We start from the raw sequence: 20549 nt of genomic DNA on the forward strand, positions 1-20549 counted from the left end.
CCTCACTCTCGTAACAAAAGTTTCAAAATCGAGTCAAATTTACTCATTTATGAAAACTTCACCGTTTCATAATGGCTCCGACTACATGGGTTTTAAATATGAAACTCGAATGTGCTCAGGTTTGAAACTATTTTAAGTACTCAGAAACGAGTCAAAACTACTCAATTTTGAGTCAAAATTACTCTTATTTGAGTATGTTGAGTTTTAAAAAAATGAGCTGTATTTAATCTGTATTTGTTGACATACTCATTTTTGAGTATGAGACTTCTCATTTTCGAGTATGTATGTTCAGTTACGAGTATATGTTACTGATATTTTTTGAGTATGTCTGTGTTTCATTTTCTAGTATGTGTGGTTTTACTTTTGAGAATGTTTTTGTGTTGTTTATGAGTATGTATACGTTTCATTTTTAAGTATTTATAGTTTTATTTTTGAGAATGTGTTTGTCGTGTTTGAGTATGTTTATGTTTTCACTTTTTAGTATGTATAGTTTTGTTTCTGAGTATGTGTTTGTCTTGTTTATGAGTATGGGTATGGTTCATTTTTTAGTACTTACAGTTTTATATTTGAAAATGTGTTTGTGGTGTTTGAATATGTTCATGTTTTCACTTTTTAGTATGTGTAGTTTTATTTCTGAGAATGTGTTTGTCTTGTTTATGGGTATGTGTAGGTTTCAATTTTTAGTATGTGTGGTTTATTTTTGAGTATGTGTTTGTTCTGATTTTGAGAATGTGAAGTTTTATTTATGAGTATATGTATGTTTCGTTTTTCAGCACACGTTGTTTTATTTTCGAGTATGTTTCTATTTCGTTTGTGAGCTTGTGCATGTTTCCATTTTTTAGTATTTGTGGTTTTATTCTTTAGTATGTATTTTCATTTATGAGTATTTCTTCGTTTCATTTTTCAGTATGTCAGTTTCATTTTTTAATATGTTAATTTTATTTTTCGCTACATGTGTCTTTATTTTTATTGTAATAGCAAAAATAACTCTTGTTTAATACAATAAAATACTGCATTTCAATGCATCAGTTTTTTCATCATATTTCTGCATTTATTTTATTCTGGAATGTCTAAAAAGCACTGTTAACTGAAGGTTTAGATACTAATATATAAATAATTAAAATAAAGCATACATAACAAATTTATTTAAAGTAGCACAGGCAAAAATGAGTTCTTTTCCTTACATGAAACTTTTAAAATGCAATAAAAGACTGAAACTTGCTATGCGAAATTATCGAAGCATATGCACCATATTGCTTTTTATGTTCTGCCAAAACTTGCTTCCCTTGAATGTATAATACAGTAAACGCTCGATATAACGACCATCTCCGTCCCTCAGAAAAAAGGTCTTTATAACGAGTGGTGGTTATAACAGAAGCAAATTAACATAGAATATATATAAGTTGGGACTTTCCTCACAGTTCGTTTTAATGGGATGGCTTTTTTTTTTTATGGTTGTTATAATGAGCGCAGACTGTAGTATATTCACTATAAAATAACCCGTCAAAGTATGACGTATAAAAAATGCATTTCCATTTCAGAGAAGCAAGTAACTGCCTCTTTGGGTATATTTCAATAGTTGAATTTATGGCTCACCAAATACTTGACAATTATCTTTTTTCTTGCAAAATCAGCAGAGTCGAAGTACACAGACTTTGACAATTATAATAAATAAAACTCTATGGTAAATACAAACTACATGTTCGGAATTAATCATCGAGCAATTATAGAATTAACCTCAACCCAGTAGATATTAACTGGAGATCTTTTTTTCATTAGTAAAACAATTAAGTTACTAAATCCAGTTTTGCCCTTGTCATAGCAGCGAATTCTCTGCTTTTCAAATGCTGTCATAAAATATTATCAAATTATTAACAAAATTACCGAATTTTACTTGATGCAACAATGAAATAATGCCATCTCGCATGCTATTGTGTGGGACTCGTTGCGCGTTAGAAATCATTTACCTATTAAATAAATGAATATGAAATAACATGACACAAACACAAAGCTCATGCAATAACATTTTTTTATTGTAATTCGTAGCATTGATACAAAATGCTGAAATATTTTTTAGACAATATCAAATATCATTTTTTTTAAATGAAAAATTACTTTGTAAACAAAATATAGAGAGAAGAAAAAAAAATGCCAAATACCTATCAGGGGTATATGTTACATTAAAAAAGCAGGCGTAACTAAAACTTCATCCTTTTCTATGTCCTTTTTTAACTTTTTTTTTTCATGGTGGATTTCGTTTGCACTAAATTGACTGGGGGTTACATCATCACCAGCTAAAAACCTATTACCATCCTTGGATGGATCTAGAAAACTTTCGCCATTGTCCTGGTTGTGAAACCTTTTTAAATGTCTGCTATAATTGTACAGCTTCATAAACGCTTGCTTGCAATTTTTTTTATAGCACACATAAGGTGCTTCATGATGGAAATTTCTAATGTGAAGACAAAGTTCATTGTAACTTATAAATTTTTTGTTGCAAACTGCACAAAGCATGATTGCAAATTTTGAAAAAGAAAAAAAAAACCAAATATATCAAAATTAAGAACACATAAGTATCCTCTCAGCAAAATTACGTCTCTTCCCTCCAGAAATGATAAAACTTCCGTTAAAATTAAAATATTATATAAGTACCATCACACTTAGTCAAAGTCAGATTTCTAAAAAATTACAATTGCACATTACAAAACAATTTTTCACGAAGTTCTCTAACACAGGAGGGTATTAATTTTTCGTCAGTACATTTATAAAAACAGAAGTTTAGAAATCGCCATGTATTACTACAGTATGGCGAAAACTCTAAATTAAAAACAAAAAAACATTTAAAACATATGTCTACAGCTTTTAATACAGATGAAGTTTCCAAAATATGTTTTTCAATTACCACGTAAGATTGGGTAGGGTTGAGCTTGTCTTCTCCTTTTATTACTACAAATGGTTGAGTGCGTTCTCCTCCTAAGAGCCTGTCTTCGCTCATAAATTTCTCCAATCCTTCTCCTGCCTATTAAAGGGAGGAAAAAAAAAACATTTTTAATGTTAAAAAAAATGGGATTAACACAATTAAAAAGTGGATATTTATACAAAAAATAAATCTCAACACTTCAAAATCACAACAAAAAATATAATTAAGCAGGGTGTAAAAAATGGGCATTATAAATTGTGTGCATTTGAGTGATGTCCATTAGGAGGGATTTTACAGTATAAATTGAAAAGCTCGGGGGATAAAGGTGTTTACTGACATTTACAAAGATGAATGGTTTTGTTGATGGATGAAGGTGTTTGAAGATGTTAAATGATTATTTTTCATATAATCGAACATTGAACGTCCTGTCTTGTATATTTCCAACGATACTGGATGATAAAAGTGTTAACAGAAACAAAGTTTTCTGGTGGTTAAAAGTGTAACAATTTGCAAAATTTGATTTGTCCGTTAACACCTTTATCCACTGAACCCTTCAATTAACTTTAAATTGACATTTTTTAAAAATCACAACTGTAATATTTTAAGTGTTATTTCATTAAAAATCTTTTATAACATGATATAAAACCAATTTAATACAATTGCATATGATTCAGTAGACTCTAAGTATACATAAAAAATAGAAGAAAAAAAAGCATATTGGCTTTTGGCATATGAATTTTGTATTTTCCATGAGCATACTTTTGCATTGAAAATGGATTTTTTTTTTCTAATTTCAAAACACCTTTGCCAGTTTTCTGCGCATTTGTGCTTTTTAACATTATATAACTATTTTTTAAATTAGGAATTAGTGATATGATAGATAAAAATCAAAGAATAGGATGAAATAAAAACAAAATTAATTAAATTATTATCACAGTACAGCCTGCCTAAAGTGACCATCCTAGGAACCAGCTTAAATAGTCACTATATGGAGGTGGTCACTGCATGAAGTTTCTACAAAAATGCTTATTTATGTCATCAAGTGAAATATAAATTAAAATATATACTAAATTAATTAATGAGTTGATTAAAAACAGCTATAATAATGTTTCTTTCAAAACAGAATAATAGATGAAGGCTAAGGTCAAGGAAGTGAGACAATAAAAAGGAAAGGTCACTTTGCACAGGTGTAAATACTATTACAATACAAAACGAATTGGTCACTTTACACATTATACAGGTGGTCATGGTCACTTTAGAAAGATAAATTCCTAATACTTTATTATAGAAGAAAACTTCTTTCCTCAAAATGGTCACTTTAATAAGGTGGACAGTTTACCAAGGTGGTCACTTTAGCAGGTTCCACTATATTTGATAAAATTATTTTTATTTAAAACACATCAGATTTTTTAAAAATATGTTTTACACTGTATGTATAAAGATTGCATTTTAAAATCAGGCAGCTTCTTTAATTTCCCCACAGCTCTTCTTTTTTGGGAGTCTAGTTCTTCGGATTCTTTCTTAAGATTTTTTACTTTCTGTTCTTCCCTGATAGAAACTGTGTGCATTTCTAGCAGCAAGTAGTATTATATGTTTTGTAACGACTACCTGAAACAAACCTCCCACACTACTCACAGCATCATGAACAGTTCGAGCATAAGTTTTTTAACTCCCTAAAACAGAGTATTATGAACAATATGCAAACACGTAGTTCCTACATTAGCTTTGGGACAAAAATATATAGCTAATGAATTGAGAAAAAATGGAACATACAGGGAGAAACTGTATAAAATTATCCTGCGACTGAGCGCCCGTAGGTTTTATCTTTCTCGTCTTAGTTCCTTTCTTTTTAAAGCCTCCTTCTGGCAACATCAGTGGAAGCAGCAGCAATGCTGCACAAGTTTCTAAAAAGATAATAGAAAATATGCAATAAATGAAATGAGCACAGTATCATACCTGCCAACATGTCCACTTCAAACACCCTACAATTTTCTCAACAAAAATGTACAAAGACAATATTTTACAATGAAAATGAGACATTATATAGGAGATCTTAATTGCATGAATCCTTTAAGGCGGTTTTTTTTTTTTTAAATTTTAATTTTCAGTTGAATGAATTTATTATTTAAGTTTTGTAATTTTCTGCAAATTTATGTCAAATTTAAGCTTGATTGAGAAAAAAAATTGAACAATAAAAATAAAATAACCTGCCAAAATTACTTAAAACTGCCAAAAATATTAAAATATTATAAAGAATGATGCAAAAAGAATGTAATTTCTAACACAAGATTCGATTTAACGAGGGATATATATACATATATAAATTATTTAAATAAAAAGTTAAATAGACTCATGTTAGGGAACATATGCTAATATATTCTCTAATTTCTAGAAATATTAAAATATTTGCTCGATTCAAAAGCATTACGATCTCAAATCAGAGAACCAGTACTCTGCGAAGTACAAATTCACTGTTGAAATGTGACTAAGTTCATGGGCGGATTTATGGGGGGGGGGCATTGCCCCCCCCCAGTAATTTTGAGATGACTTTAAGTAATGACAGCATGCATGCCAAATCCTAAAATAAATAATAAAAACATAAACCTTGCCCCCCAGGAACTCAGCCCTAAATCCGCCTATGACTAAGTTCATGTTCTCCCAGGCATATTAACACACGTAACGATGTTTAAGGAAGCCTAGTGCATGAAATTTAGTTTTGTTTGTAAAAAAAAACTTCAAAATTGGTAAAAATTTGCAAAATCCCTCATTTTACACCTGAATCCTACAACCGCACAATGAACCAAAACCCTACATTGTATGGCTAAACCCTACAAGTTGGCAGAAATGCAATGTGTATAAAAGTACACATGAAACATTTAAAAACTCAGCATATGCTCATTTTTTAACTCTTTTTAAATGTTTCATTTGTACTTTTATACACATTGTGCTCATTTTACTCATTACATAGTAAAGTTTTCGGCTGCTTTTTTTACAAAATATTTGTAGCTGAAAATTTTACATTTTCTAAAAGAGACAAGCTAAATTATTCATGACATACTTTCGTTGGAAGGTTCTATTGTAGCAAAATTTAACTGTAGACCATTCGCAAACTGTTCTGCAGCAAGCCTTCCGCAGTGTTTCGCTTGCAGAATTAGAGATGTAGCTAGAAGTCCGAAGTCAGCACAGAACGAGTTTCCTTTGTTTTCGTAGAGCAGGTTAAATTCTGCATCGATCTAGAAAATGTTTTGACACAATAAATAAACTATTCATTAATAATAAATTATTTTAAACAGAAGGGAGTAGGTTGATTTTAAATTATTGGAGGTTAATTTCGAGCTTCAAGGGAGAGGTCCAGACCCAGGGATTACCTTTTTTCCTACCGCTAGTGGAAATAATATAAATTGTGAAGGTAATCTGCTTGATGATTTAGAGAGAAATAATTATCAGATTTAGAAATCTAACTTAAACAAGTTATTTGTTATTATCAAATATTGCACTTGACAGAATTTAAATTTTAAAAACTCTGCCAAAATCAAATCGAGTCTGATTTAAATTTAAAAAATCCTATTTTCTTGATTTTTTAAACACTAATTTGTGATTTTTATCAACTCTATTGACTAACACAGGATAGCTCAAAAATAAAACATCTCAAGTGCCACGTGTCCAACAATCAAAGTTGTATAAAGGAAAATAAATGATGGAATGTTGCCACAAGTCGGAATAATGGCCACAGTTCGTAAAAAAACCTGTTTAAGTTAAAACTTGAAACATACAGTTCGTTTCAATGAGAAACCTTCGTAAATAAAGTTTAAAATCTGATAAAAATTGAAACACCTGAACGGAAAAAATAAGTAACCTATGTCCGTCCCAGCACCCCTGACAAGTGTATACAAAAATTTACTGTTCCAACCGCTCTCCAACACCCCCCCCCCCCCAAAAAAAAAAGATAAAATACCCCTTAGAGCACCCTTCTGAAAATGTCTGTGGTGCAGTCTGCAGACCCTTCCGCGGGCAGGTACTCCAGACACTTCCTGAAAATAACTCTATTTCTAACTATATACATATTAAATAAAAGGAAGTAATAAAAGTTATTTTTTACAATATGTTGGTTCAAAAGTCTAGGCCACGATTCAAACACATTTCCTGCATTCTCTAATATTTGGAAACGTCGTCCTTCAAAAGTCTGGCCCATAAGCAATATCACCTCCTCTTTTGGCTCAGAATTTTCTTTGAGCCATTGTTGCCTTTGTAGGAATGTCAACGAGCTGTCTTCCGAAAATCTTTTACGTACATCTGGAGTCTCTCTCTTTTTTTTAGGTATTCCTAATTCTCTCCTTTCTGTAGTCGATAAATTTCTCAGCCTGAAATTTCTGAACCGCTCGGCTATGAAGCCTCTTGCAGGCGAGCCATCAGAACCAGCAGTAAACCATTGTTCCTAAGCAATAAAAAAAGTCGACTGCAATGAGCTTATGCAGAGGGAAATAAAATAATTCCGAACAAAATTGATAAAATTTCAATTCAATGCGAGGGCCTTTTCCCTTAAACCAAAAACAAAACTTGTTTAACAAAACTTGTTAAAAACTTGTGTGTAAGACAAACATATAATTAATAACTATTGACTTAATATAAAATTAAACCAGCAATTCACGGTTTAACTCTAATACAGAATGCAGAATTTTGCTTGAATTTTTTTTACAACTTTAACAAAAATAAAAAGAAATTTCTTTTATTTGTTTCCTAAAAAAACGTAGAAAGCATCAAACTTGAGAAAATTTCTATTATCCTATCAGATGCAAAAATATCACATTTTTCGAAATGAAGACGACAAGAATATAAAAACAGCAAATAAATTAATTTAAAAAAGTGAAATAATTGTAGAATAGCATTTTAACAAATCTACATAATGAGTATTATTAGTAATTAGGAAATAAGCCTGTCAAGGTTTGACGGATGAAATTTCATTTCCATTTCAGAGAAGCAACTAACTGCCTCTTTGGGTATATTTCAATAGTTGAATTTATGGCTCGCCAAATACTTGACAATTATCTTTTTTCTTGCAAAATCAGCAGAGTCGAAGTACACAGACTTTGACAATTATAATAAATAAAACTCTATGGTAAATACAAACTACATGTTCGGAATTAATCATCGAGCAATTATAGAATTAACCTCAACCCAGTAGATATTAACTGGAGATCTTTTTTTCTTTTTTTCATTAGTAAAACAATTAAGCATGCATCCCCCCCCCCAACTTGAACTAAATTCTTAACGTATGCTATTATTTTTTAGAATAAGATGTCAATCAAGAAATAACCATAAATAGAATAAAATTGTTAGTACAGAAATGAAACATACTTAATGTTTATAAAATCTCTGTATCTACACTTTTTTAGTTATTTGTATACCTGCCAACATGTCTACTTCGAAAACCCTACAATTTTCTCGACAAAACTGTACAAAGACAATAACATTTTTAACTGAAAATGCGACGTTATATATGAGATCTTAATTACATGACTGTCACTTCCAGCAGGTTTACTTCAATTTTCAGTTAAATAAATTTGTTTCATTTATGTAATTTTCTGTGAAGTATGTTAAATTAAGCAGGTTTGAGAAAAAAAATATGAACAATAAAAATAAAATAATCTGTCTAAATGAAAAGTTTAACTAATTAAGGGTAGCAAGCAAAGGTTAATACAATCTCTTGTTTCCAGAAATATAAAAATATTTGCTTGATGCAAAAGGATAGCGATCTCAAACACGGGAACCAGTATTCAGCTAAGCACGTATTCACTCTTGAAATATGACGAAGTTCGTTCAAGTTCTTCTTCCCGTATTAACACACCTAACAATGAATGCTGAAGAAGCTCAGTGCTTGAAATGTAGTTTTATTTATAAAGAAACGTCAAAATCGGTAAACATTTTGAAAAAACCGCACACTTTTACCCTACAACCGTACAATAGGGTCCAAAACCGTACATTGTACGGCTAAACCCTATACAAGTTGGCAGGTATGCATTTGTCATTTCAATCTTCAAAAATTGGCACAAAGGACATCATGAAGAAAAATTGACAAAAGTAAACAGTGTTGACAAAAAAGAAGACATGTAATTGAATACATGCTTTAAAAACTTTTTAAAAAAATTTTGCGAATGGAACACAATTTCATGCAAATAGAAAAACATGTTTAATGACTAAGGAATGTTTACTTACATGCCCTTCCCCATCTAACCCTTTCAAGACAGGAAAGCATTCGACGATCTTTTTTGCCAGCAGTAGTTTCGTTTGTGTTGTAGGTTGACTATCGAAATTTGAGATATAGGCATCCACCACAGCTCGATTTATTTTGTACTTGGCAGTTATGTTTATGCTACCAGGTACTCCGGCTACCAGCTTCAAATAAATTTCCGGTAATTTTCTTTCGAGCAGTTCTTTTATTCTAATTTTCTTTAAAATAAGTTCCTCTGTTGAAGTAGTTTTCCCTAAGTTTTTAACTTCTTCTGCTTCAGAACTTTTGACTAAGTTTCCGTCTTCTTGCGCTCCCTTACTTTTCTCTTCTGTTTTCGAGTCACATTTTTCACTGCCAATTTCATCTGGCTTATTTTCTGCAGTATGAGTTGTTCTGAAAAGTTTTAGAAATTTTAATCGAGGCCCTGCTTTTGGAATCAACAATCGGATCGTTTCTTCATCAAGCAGCGGGAAACTGTATTCATCGATACCTTCATCTGAAATGTTAGAAATTAAACTTATTCATTTTCAAGCATAATTATTTGATGGAGAAATACATCTTTTGAATAACATAAAATGAAGGGCCCGCAGAGAGTTTTTGGAGAGAAAAAAATTAAAAAATAGGAAAGTTATGGCCTAATATATAGGGAAAAAATAATAATAATAAAAATAGTGCTAAAAAATGAAAAGAAATTTAAACTGAAGCTTCTGATTACAAACGTTGTTCTACGTTAATTAAATATTAAATTCTAAACATGGAAAACATTTCTGCACTTAATTTTTTTAACACTAGACATTCTGAAAAAGCATGAAGTTTTGTTTAAAACTATTAAGTGAAAGTCTCACAACATATTTTCTTTTTGTCCCTTACAAAAAAGAAAATTGCACTTGTTACTGAATGTATTGAGAAAATTATAACTATATGCAAGCAATACGTAAATTGCCAGCTCAATACAATGTGAACTGATTCGAATATTTCATATTCATTCATACATAAGGGACTGGATATATTATTTATGCATTTTTAAACTTAAGTTAGCTGAAAAAAAAATATTTAGTCAGAGATTAGGCATTTTACTTTTTGACACTTTTAAAGAGCATGATATTTCGTTAAAAACTTTGGAATTCAACGTTTTTAACGAAATAAAAATTTTAGTTAATCGTCTCTTAACAAGGCATAGATAACATTAGAAATGTGAAAAATTCGATTCCTATAGCGGATGCAAAGAGATACCGATTATCAAAACAACGTTATCAAGTTTATAGATGGCATGTAAAAGACTTTAATAAAGTAAAAGTGTTTCAGGATTACACGATTAAACTCAACTCTACCGCAAACATATTATTAATAACTATCGACATATTTGAAGCAAAAATGAAGCTAGTAAAATGTGGCATTCTTTACACTTAAAGTGTTGACACATAAAATTTAAATCAGCTTGTAAATATATTAGTTGATATAAAAGTTATTGATAATAGTTCATTGTTATAAAACACCATGAGAATCAACAAAAAGTTAATTAAATATGAAGTTTTATTATTTTTTTTATTAAGCAAAATAAAGAGGAAAGCACATATTTCTTGCACATTCACTTTTAATGAAAGATAGTATGTTTTGATTTCATTTGTTACTTTTAAAAAATTAATAATAACAACTATATTTTTTTGAAATAAACAAATCTAAAATTAAACGTCTTTTATACTTCATTCTAAATAAAAATATTGAATGATAAATAAGGAAAAATGAATGTGCATGATTCAGGGCAATTCCACCATAAAGTAAACCAAAACATGTAAAAGTGAAATTTGAAAAAATTATCAACTTTATACATTTTTTGAAAGCTAAAAGTCTGCAGATAAGTATAACATGAGGGATTTTGATTTATATTAACATTTTAGCCAAAAAAATGCTTGATATGAAAATGGCGCAGTTCTGAACAGTTCTGTGCAATAATTTGCTATTATTATATCCTTGCTCTGCAGAAAGTTCAGAAGCTAGGAAAATAATGGTTGACTTTTACAATAACATTGGGGTATAATACATCTAAAAAAACATCCTTAAAGTTCTATATTATTTATTAAAGCATTATAAAGTTACATTAAAATATCATTAATTAAAGATACGTCCGTTACTTAAATTTCACAATTTTCAGGTCCTATGATTTATTACACATTAAATATAAATATTTCACTCATTTTTTCTAATTATATTGTTTATATTATTTATATAAAAAATCTGAAATAATTATTTTTATATTTACATATATTTTTGTGAGTAACAGACGTATCATTTTCAATCGGTAATAATTCTGTCAAACTAAGTATAATGGATGTTATCATTTGTTGAAGTATTTATTTATGTTAGTTTTTAATTTTAATAACAATGAAGGCTAAAATTGAGATTATTATGCTAACATAATAATCTCAATTCAATATCTCAATGCAAAAAAATGAAATTTTGAACAACATCCCAAAGGAAAACGTGGACAGCATATTTATCATGCTGCATGTAGTCAGAACACACAGCATACGATTTTGTTATTGTTTTATGCCAGATAACTACTGTGAAGATTGTTACTTTCTCATTAGACCAGTGTGTGCTTTGAACCTCATCTTGGTACCCAATTGTATAATTTTCAGCAAAATCCACTTGAACCAAAGCTTTTGTTGGATCATTTTTAATGTCAGTTTTTAATTTTGCATAGTCTTACTATTCAGAAAATTGATATTTTTACTGATGGAGCAGGGCAACATTTTAAGCAAAGGTTTAATTTATGCAATGTAAGTTTTATGAAAGAAGATATGGAAGTTAAAGGTACATGGCATTTCTTTGCCACCTCTCATGGAAAGGGACCAGTGGATGGAATTGGTGGTCAGCTAAAACATAAAGTTTGGATGGAAACTAAAACACGAAGACATGTGATTAATATTGTAGAAAGTTTCGTCAAATGTGCAGTAGCTGCCGGCAAGAAAACATCAGTTATATTTGTTCCACAATCAAAAGTTCTTACAGCAATGGATGAACTAGAAGATAGGTGGACTGGAATTCAAGCAATACCCTCAACTCAATCAATACACTGTGTTAAAGCTGGTGGCAGGTACTGTATCAGGCACTCTCTTGTATCAGGAAGCCAATCACTAACAAAATTTAATTTTCAAACAGAAAAATCTGAAACTGTAGAAACCACCATGCCACAAAGTAAAAGTACAGAATCTGGTGCATTTGGAGATTGGGTTTTTGTCGAATTGGTGTCGGAAAAGAAGACACTACATCACTTTGTTGGTCAAGTCACTGTTTCTGACAACCAACGTCCCAAACTAACAGTGAAATTTCTTAATAGAGTTGGCGAAAAGTTTTTTTGGTCAACAAATGATGTTTCAGAAGTTGATCGCAAAGAAATAACATCACTACACCCAGAACCTTCATTTGACACCAGAGGACGACTTACCTTTTGAGTTCAATTTTTCACCTTATAAAATTTAAATACCTCAACTAATTGCAATTGCTTTAATTAGTACTTAAATTGTAATAAATGTGTTTATGAACATAAAATGAGATTTGATTGAATTTTATTCTTTAAAATAAAAAAGACCTTTTAATTACAAGAGTAAGTTTTCAGAAATGATGCGTTCGTTACATCTGTGATACGTCCGTTACTGTTATATTTTTAAAAAATAACAAGTAATTTTCAAGTTAATAGATATTTTGCAAGTATACTTAAAATTAACATACTTTTGTTGTTTAAAATAGTTTATTAAAAAATTTCTTACATAATAGTTTCAGAAAATTTTGGATTACTAAAACAGTGTGTTTTTAAATTCCATTTGTAAGATACGTCCGTTACTGGCAATAAAAAAATGAAATTAATTAAAATTTAATATTGACTAAGAAAAACCAGAAGATTAATAAGAAGTTAGCAATATGTCTTTAAATAATATCAAGCAATAAAGCAAATAGTTAACATATTTTGTGTTTATGAGGCCTGTTTTATGTTGTGAATGATACGTCCGTTATCGTGGAATTGCCCTTCAACCAAATTCAACTTAACTTCAAAAATTTTAAATTAAGAATATTTTCGTGTCTATTTACAAAATATAATGTGTTACAAAGATTATATCAAGATGTAATGTGAATAGCATCAAATTTCTTGATAAATTATTTTGTAACTTAATTTGATCATATCAGTTGATTTTATTATAAACATCAACTTAACTGTTGAACATTCCTTCCATATTCCAAGTAATGCTTCATAATTACATGTTTACAACAAAAAAAAAAAACTAGAAATGTCTTCTATTCTGATACTACCAGTACAAAACCAAAATTACTTTAATTAGTAAAATTAATTTAGAAATGAGATGACAGTGAGCTAAAAATGTTGTATAATATTAGGGATTTTTAAACATGTGGGGAAAAGTATCATATTGTGTGCATTTATTATACATTAATGCTAAAAAATTAATACGTGCAGCAGCCAGAGCTTCGGGCATTAGCTAACGGAAGCTTTGGTATTCGCGTTTCGGCCGATCTCTAATTTTAACACATTTACATAATGAGTATTATTAGTAATTACCGACAAGTATTTAAAACTTCATTAACTTAAGAAGTTGTCAATAAAAATTTGATTCAAAACTAAATAAGTCGACAATATGTGAAAATGATTAAAATAAAGCTTGCAGAAATGAATAGCATAAAAACCAAACCAAAAGTTTATTACTTTTCAGCTATTGAAATAAAAATAAACAATAAAATGTGGGGCAGCACAATCAAAAATTTTCAATTGCCGAAAGTTCAAAACGCTTACAAAATTCAGAATTGAAATCTCCTACATGGCAAACAAATTTTCGCGGTGCACGTTCAAGTTGGCACGTTTCCCATGAAATACATTTATTATTTACTAGCCGCCTTCGGCGACCAGCTGGTTCGCCTTTTTGCGCCATTCGACTTTTATGCAATCGACTTACTTGCCATTCACCTCTTTACGCCACAGTTGCAACGGCGGCTGCTTAAATAAATTTTGTGGCGGTATCAATCAAACTATATCTATCTATATCAATATTAATTTGAGCAAAACATTTTCTGGTTCCATCTCTAGTTTCGTCCTTTGGAATATTTTTAAGTGAGGGGGGGGGGGGACTCAAAGGGAGTACTCTTCATGCAAATTTCGTCGGAAAATAACAAAAAGTACTTCTACTTTTGTGTGAAAGTATTGTTTTTTCAAAGTCGGTAGGGGTGGGGGGTGGGTGGGGTTAGTGACGGGTATATCTATTTCTTACTGTCCATCTACTATTATTATGGACCTCTATATTTGTCTATCTATCTATACGATCAATGAATATCTACCTCTGATAGTAATTAACAATCTTTTTATGTGTATAAATATTAATTAAAAAAACAACATTTTGGTCCACTCAACATATCTATCTCTCTATCCACCTAACCTAACCGACAATCCCAAAAAAAACCCCAAAGATCATGCAAAAATCCGCGGGCTTTATTAACTTTATTAAATAGCACGCGAAAAAAAAACTTCCATTTTACCCGTAGTCTACAAAAAAGAGCACTTACGAAAGCTAAAAAAAACTCGCTGCATGCACACAAATGTGTGAAATCATTCACTTTTTACGTCAAGTTTGCCGCCTTCGGCGGCTGTTTAAATAAATTTGGCAGCGGTATTAATCAATCCATCTCTATCTTTTTCAATATAAATTTGAATATTTTCTATGTCTATCTTCAGTTGCGTTTTGGGCCATTCACCTTTTTACGCAAAGATTGCCGCCTTAAAAAACAACAACAAAAAAAAAAAACCCTCGCTGTTTAATTCAGTTAAATGCAAACAACTATCTAGTCTTGGTGGGACGGGGAGGGGGGGGGGGGCTATTGACCTCCCGTTGAAGCTCTTTAAATGACGGGCCTGTCTATTCTACACCAATCCCTAACAAAAACAAATATCATGCAAAAAACAGCGGGCTTTATAAATAGCACGCAAAAAAAAAAAAAAATCTCTATGATTATCCATCTCTTTTTTTTTTTTTTTTTTTTTCAACCTCCCCGCCAATTCCCTAATTCAAACAAATATCACTCAAAAAATCGCTTTGGTTATTTAATTAAATAGCCCAAAAAAGAGTTCTCTCCCTTGTTCCCTGTAGTGTGGTGCAAAAAGTAGCGTATGCCAAAGAAAAGGAAAAAACAAAAACAAAAAAAAACCCCTCACTGTTTTAATTTATTTGAATGGTAGCTGTTTCATATTGAATCGAAATCCTTGATGTGACGTCAGTAGTGGAAAAATAAAGAAATGAAATCCTTTACGCGAAAAAAAAGTAAAGAGAAAGCAAACGATTGATAAATGAAACAAAAATGTATTCAGTGATTATTAATATCAGCAATCAAAGATATTTATGATCTTAGCTTTTGCACCAACGAAGTCATAGCATGAGATTAACCATGAGATTAACATCAGAATATCGCTAATAAACAACAGAAGAATCTAAACACACAGCTTGGCATAGTACAAAAAATAATTGTTCCGTTTATTTATCTAAAAAAATTGCAAATGTAAAAAAAAAAAACTTCAAATGTTAGGAGAAAAGACAGTAAAAAAAAGTAAACTGAAAAAATTGTTTGGAATATGGAGAAACCAATATTTATTAAAGTAAAAAATATAGATAGAAAAAAATACAAATAAATTTTGCTGCGATTAAAATCTGACTGTCTAATATCGAATCGAAATCCACGCTGTGACGTCGATGGTAGAAAAAGAGCGAGGAATGTTTTTCGACCGACGTAAAGGATATGATGATGTCGTTCTGCATTAAAAAAATTGTAGAAAAAAAACTATTGCGTATTTTTGAAAAAAAACTTCTTCTGAAGAGGGACAAATGTTTTGACTATTGCATAGATAAATTATAGAAAAGAGGCTTTTATACTTTTTGAGGGATGGGTTAAGCAAAAAATAAAACAGAGGAAAATGGGAAAAAAGACATTTTTTCAAAAATTCATAAAAAATACAAAAATTGGTCTATCGTCAAAATTTTTTCGTTCATCATGTTTAAAATTACATTTCCTACACTATAGTACAAAAAATATTTTTCTGGCGCGATTGGTTGGGGGTCTGTGACGAATTGAACACGAAAAAGGGCTCTAAAACACATAAAACATTAAATAACTTTTTTTCTAATTAAAATATCAAAAATCGAAGCCCGAGGTGCACTTTTTCAGCAAAATCTGCATCTGTATACACAATTTCATCTTTCCACGCCTTACCGTTTTCCCGGGATGCACGCCACAAACACACACACACACAGACACACAAACTCCTTATTTTATTATATGTAGAGATTAAAATTAAACATAAAGAATGCTTATCTAAGGTAGCGCAGGTAAAAACATCTGATTGCCCAAAATAATTAAAATATTTTAAAGATGAACAGAAACAATATTGTTTTCAGAAACATAAAGGAAATAAAATGATTTCATGAACTTAAAATGAAATGAATTTGAAGTAAGAAATATATGCAGGAATTGCTTTCGTTTTCTTAAGTGTTTTACTTATATTTTGGAGATGAACTTGCAGAACAAGTGCATCTCCAAACGTAAAGTATTTCAGAAACAAAAAGTATGCTTATCTAAGGTAGCGCATGTAAAATCATTTGTCTGCCCAAAATAATTAAAATATTTTGAACATGAAAAGAAGCAATATTGTTTTAAGAAATATAAAGGAAATAAAATGATTTCATTAACTTAAAAAATGGAACGAATTTTAAGAAAACGAAAGCATGCATATATTTCTTACTGAATCTTTTTACTTATTTTTTGGACATTAACTTACAGAAGAAGTGTGATAACAAAGAGACATAAAAATGTAAAGTAAACACAAATGAACTTACTTTCAAAATTTGAGGCAAATTCGCTTAGATTCCAATCTTCCAACAAACTTTTTACGAAGACGTCCATCTTCCCGCCTTACTGCTGGTCGAGAGTCTCAAATGATGCGCGCACAACAGAAATGTAAACCGTGTCACGGCGCTCAATGGCTATGCATACGCTACAACAAAAGAGTTCACCAATTTTTTTATCTATTAGAAAGTTACTGAAATTAGCAATGCGTTCCAAATACAACAGATAAAATAGCGTGAATAATTTTAACAACGCAGCTCAAATTAACTACGTTTAACTGGTCATAAGTAATATTGCCATTATGAGATTCAATAATAAGAAAAACGAGTTGAAACGTCGAAGTTTCATATCAATATGAAAGCATGAATGTAATCATTCTCGATTTTTCTAATCGCTATTGAAACAAGAGAGTAGGTACAATAAGAACGGAAAACATAATTTCAAAATGTCAAAATTCATTGAACTTACTTTCAAAATTGTCAATATTTAACAGAATAACAAAAGCAAAACAATCACATTTTTAGAAGGCGGCCATCTTGTATAAATTCTTCCGCCGTCATACGAATCACTGCAAACCTGACAAGAAATAGTTCGCTGTATTTTATCAAATACTTCATTACCAAAAGTTAGTATTTGTCTCAAAATAGCGACAGATGAAATATTATATGAATAAGTTCAACTACCACGCTAAAATTGGGTTCATTAAACGCATAAATATTAATTTTCGTCAAATTTGAAAACATCCAATTTCATAATGAAAAATGTTGTGCCTCATATTTGAAAAAAAAAATTCATATTTGAAACATTTTGACTCACGAAATTTTGAATTTGAAAATGTACTCAAATTTGAGTATTTCAGTTTTTTGAGTGTATCTTGTGCCTCATTAGACGCATTAGTAAGTTGCGCGTAAGTCTTCACCGCGACATAAACTCAACATCTTACACCATTATCCAATTTCTTTTTCTTATTGTTTATATTATTTTTGTTAAAATACTTAAAATAATCATAATTAATAACCCTAGAACTACAAACGGAGATAGATATCTACTACAGGTAAACTTGGTTTACAGCACTCTTAACCAGGTTTGCAGCTAGTCAAATCGTTGTTTTCACCAACAAAATCTTAATAAAATGGAATATTCTCTTCACCGTTCCCTTCGGCATGGGGAAAAAAAAGTAATAAAAAACAAAAAATGCATATACTTATGAGTCAGATTACAGCTTTCAGAATAATTTTACGAGCAAAAAACCCATGGGGTAAATATTTTCCCCGGTTTGTAGTTTACAGATAAAAAGATAAGCTTGTATAGTTCTCGGGAAAAGAAACTGATAAAGGGGAAAATATATGAGCATTTAGCTTCTCAAGAATGTTTGACTGATTCATTAATGTTGAGTATTGGAATTTTTGTACGTCCTTAGACTACTTTCCCGTAAAAAGCATAAAATAGAGCTTATTGTTTCCCTAAAATATAGACAGATTCAAACAATTCAACTAACGTCGTAAAAGGCTCATGACTCCCATATTTTAATTTTTTTTCCTCTGACCTCTGAATTTTTCCCGTGGCCCCTGTAGAGAAACTCTGATTTAGCTGAGGTCAGAAAATCGAACGTCGTATACGGTAAAATAGGATCCTTTAATTTTGGACAAACTTCTTATTCTGCTTTAAATGATTGAATTTTCCAAACAAAATATTTTATTTTGTGTCGAATGTTTGTCTAAAATAGCAATTTCAGACAAACATTAGCCTTCATTTTTTTTAGTTTCTACATGAGACTTGGAATGGATTTTTAGGCGTTATCGCTCCCTTCATTTATTTCAGGATGACTTTAAATAATTATTTCTAAGTAGTAATTTGAAAACGCAAAAATATGTATAAAACTCGGTTTTTAGTCGAAAATTCTTAAGGATGCCTATCAGTCTCTCTTTTTGCAGAATGCACCCCCAGACTTCCGGAACTATGTTCTTTTGCAATTGTAGAAAAGAAGAGAAAAAAAGCATTTCTATGCTTTATATGGTCGCTGTTTTAGCTATCACTTCAATTAAATGAGCTTAACTCGTTGTGCTTTTACTTGAAAATTACTAACAAGTTCAACTAATTTCATTAACTGATTAAGAAACAAATATTGCGACCCTTGATTAGAGTTTGATAGCAAAAACAATCATGTAGCACTAATGTCATTGACCTTATTATTATCCTGCAAACAGTTTTGTTTTTTGACCTGCCGCAGAAGATTTACTTGATCGTATAGTTGTATTCCTTGAATTCCAGATGAAGTTTTCTGCAGGTCAGGAATGGCTTCACGACTGGTGTTACATTCCATTTCCTGGATCTCAATCGCTAAATAGGATCTTGTAAAACAGCTCTTTCGAGCCTGTTATGCTCTCTGTTTTAATTACTTAGCGTCATAATTTCTATTTTAGATTCGTTCACTGATTTCAAAATATTTTTTTGATTTTATTAATTGCTTAACAATTACGGAGGTATAATTTAATTTTGAAAAATGCAATATATTTTATGCTAAGTCCTAATGTAATCAAGTCGTTTCATTATTCTGGTCAACGGGACATTTGTTTTGATGAAAATTAGTCGTTCGTAATTGTCAATACATAGTTTTTTTTTTTTTTTGCATTGGGATCTTGTAAAACAGCACTTTAAGCCCATTGTGGACTCTTTTAATTATACCTTGCACTATAAGTTTCCATTTCAAGTTCGTTTAGTTATTTCGAAATATATTTTCTTGTTGATTTTATTTATATCATAAGAATAAAATGCTAATAAAAAAGTTACGAGTAAAAGGAATACTAAAAAGCTTCAAAATAAAATAGAAAACTGAGGCACGGATTGCTGTGCGAATAGGCGCTTTTGATTTCTTCGCAACTGACGACTCCTGCATAGATTTAGGCGCGCGTTTTTTGTTACTTTTTTTTTTCTATTTCACTTTGAACTGTATTAAATTTGAAGCTGTGTCAAATAATTCTGCTTTTAAATTTGAGAAATTCATGCAGAAAAAAAAAAAAAAAAAACAATTCAGAAATTGTCTACAGACCTCCTCAAAAATCTGCGACGGGCGTCGCAGCGTTGCGTTGTTTCTGTAACCGGGCCTTGTTGCAATTTTAATATTTTTACGTTCATCCTATCAATAAAATTTTCAGGCAGAAAATTAATTTTACATTATTTGCTTTCAAAACGAATGTTTCGTTTGAAAAAGCGCTACAAACAACTGTACGGTGTGCTAGCTCGCGAACATTATTTCTTCTTTCTTCGTTCCGTAAGCGAATGCTTTAGAAGTTTATCGTCATTTTATTTATTTTTTTTATTCATTCATTTTGTTTTTAAAAACTCTGCGGTATGACTTTATTCGGATCTAAGTTAAATCTTTTAGGGCCCGAGTAATATTAAAAATATATTTTAAAAATATATGCATAAGAATTCTCATTACGCATAGCTAGAAATGAAACGAATATGAAATAAGTTCGTGTTCGTTTTGCCGTTTATTAACAC

At 30.6% G+C, this 20549-nt stretch overlaps 1 protein-coding gene across 1 annotated transcript; it reads right to left on the minus strand.

Annotated features, from left to right (window-relative positions):
* Positions 1–2333: 2333 nt before the first annotated feature.
* On the minus strand, positions 2334–17392 carry LOC129232765 (uncharacterized). The gene is made up of 6 exons (XM_054866867.1): positions 17036–17392; positions 9134–9645; positions 7020–7355; positions 5979–6153; positions 4694–4824; positions 2334–3019 (listed from the first exon to the last, which is right to left on the minus strand). Exons 1-6 carry the CDS (start codon positions 17100–17102, stop codon positions 2687–2689), a joined length of 1554 nt encoding a protein of 517 aa, XP_054722842.1. The 5' UTR covers positions 17103–17392; the 3' UTR covers positions 2334–2686.
* Positions 17393–20549: the final 3157 nt, after the last annotated feature.

This window comes from Uloborus diversus, unplaced genomic scaffold (assembly GCF_026930045.1).
Source record: "Uloborus diversus isolate 005 unplaced genomic scaffold, Udiv.v.3.1 scaffold_1373, whole genome shotgun sequence".
In the NCBI taxonomy this organism is placed as follows: domain Eukaryota; kingdom Metazoa; phylum Arthropoda; class Arachnida; order Araneae; family Uloboridae; genus Uloborus; species Uloborus diversus.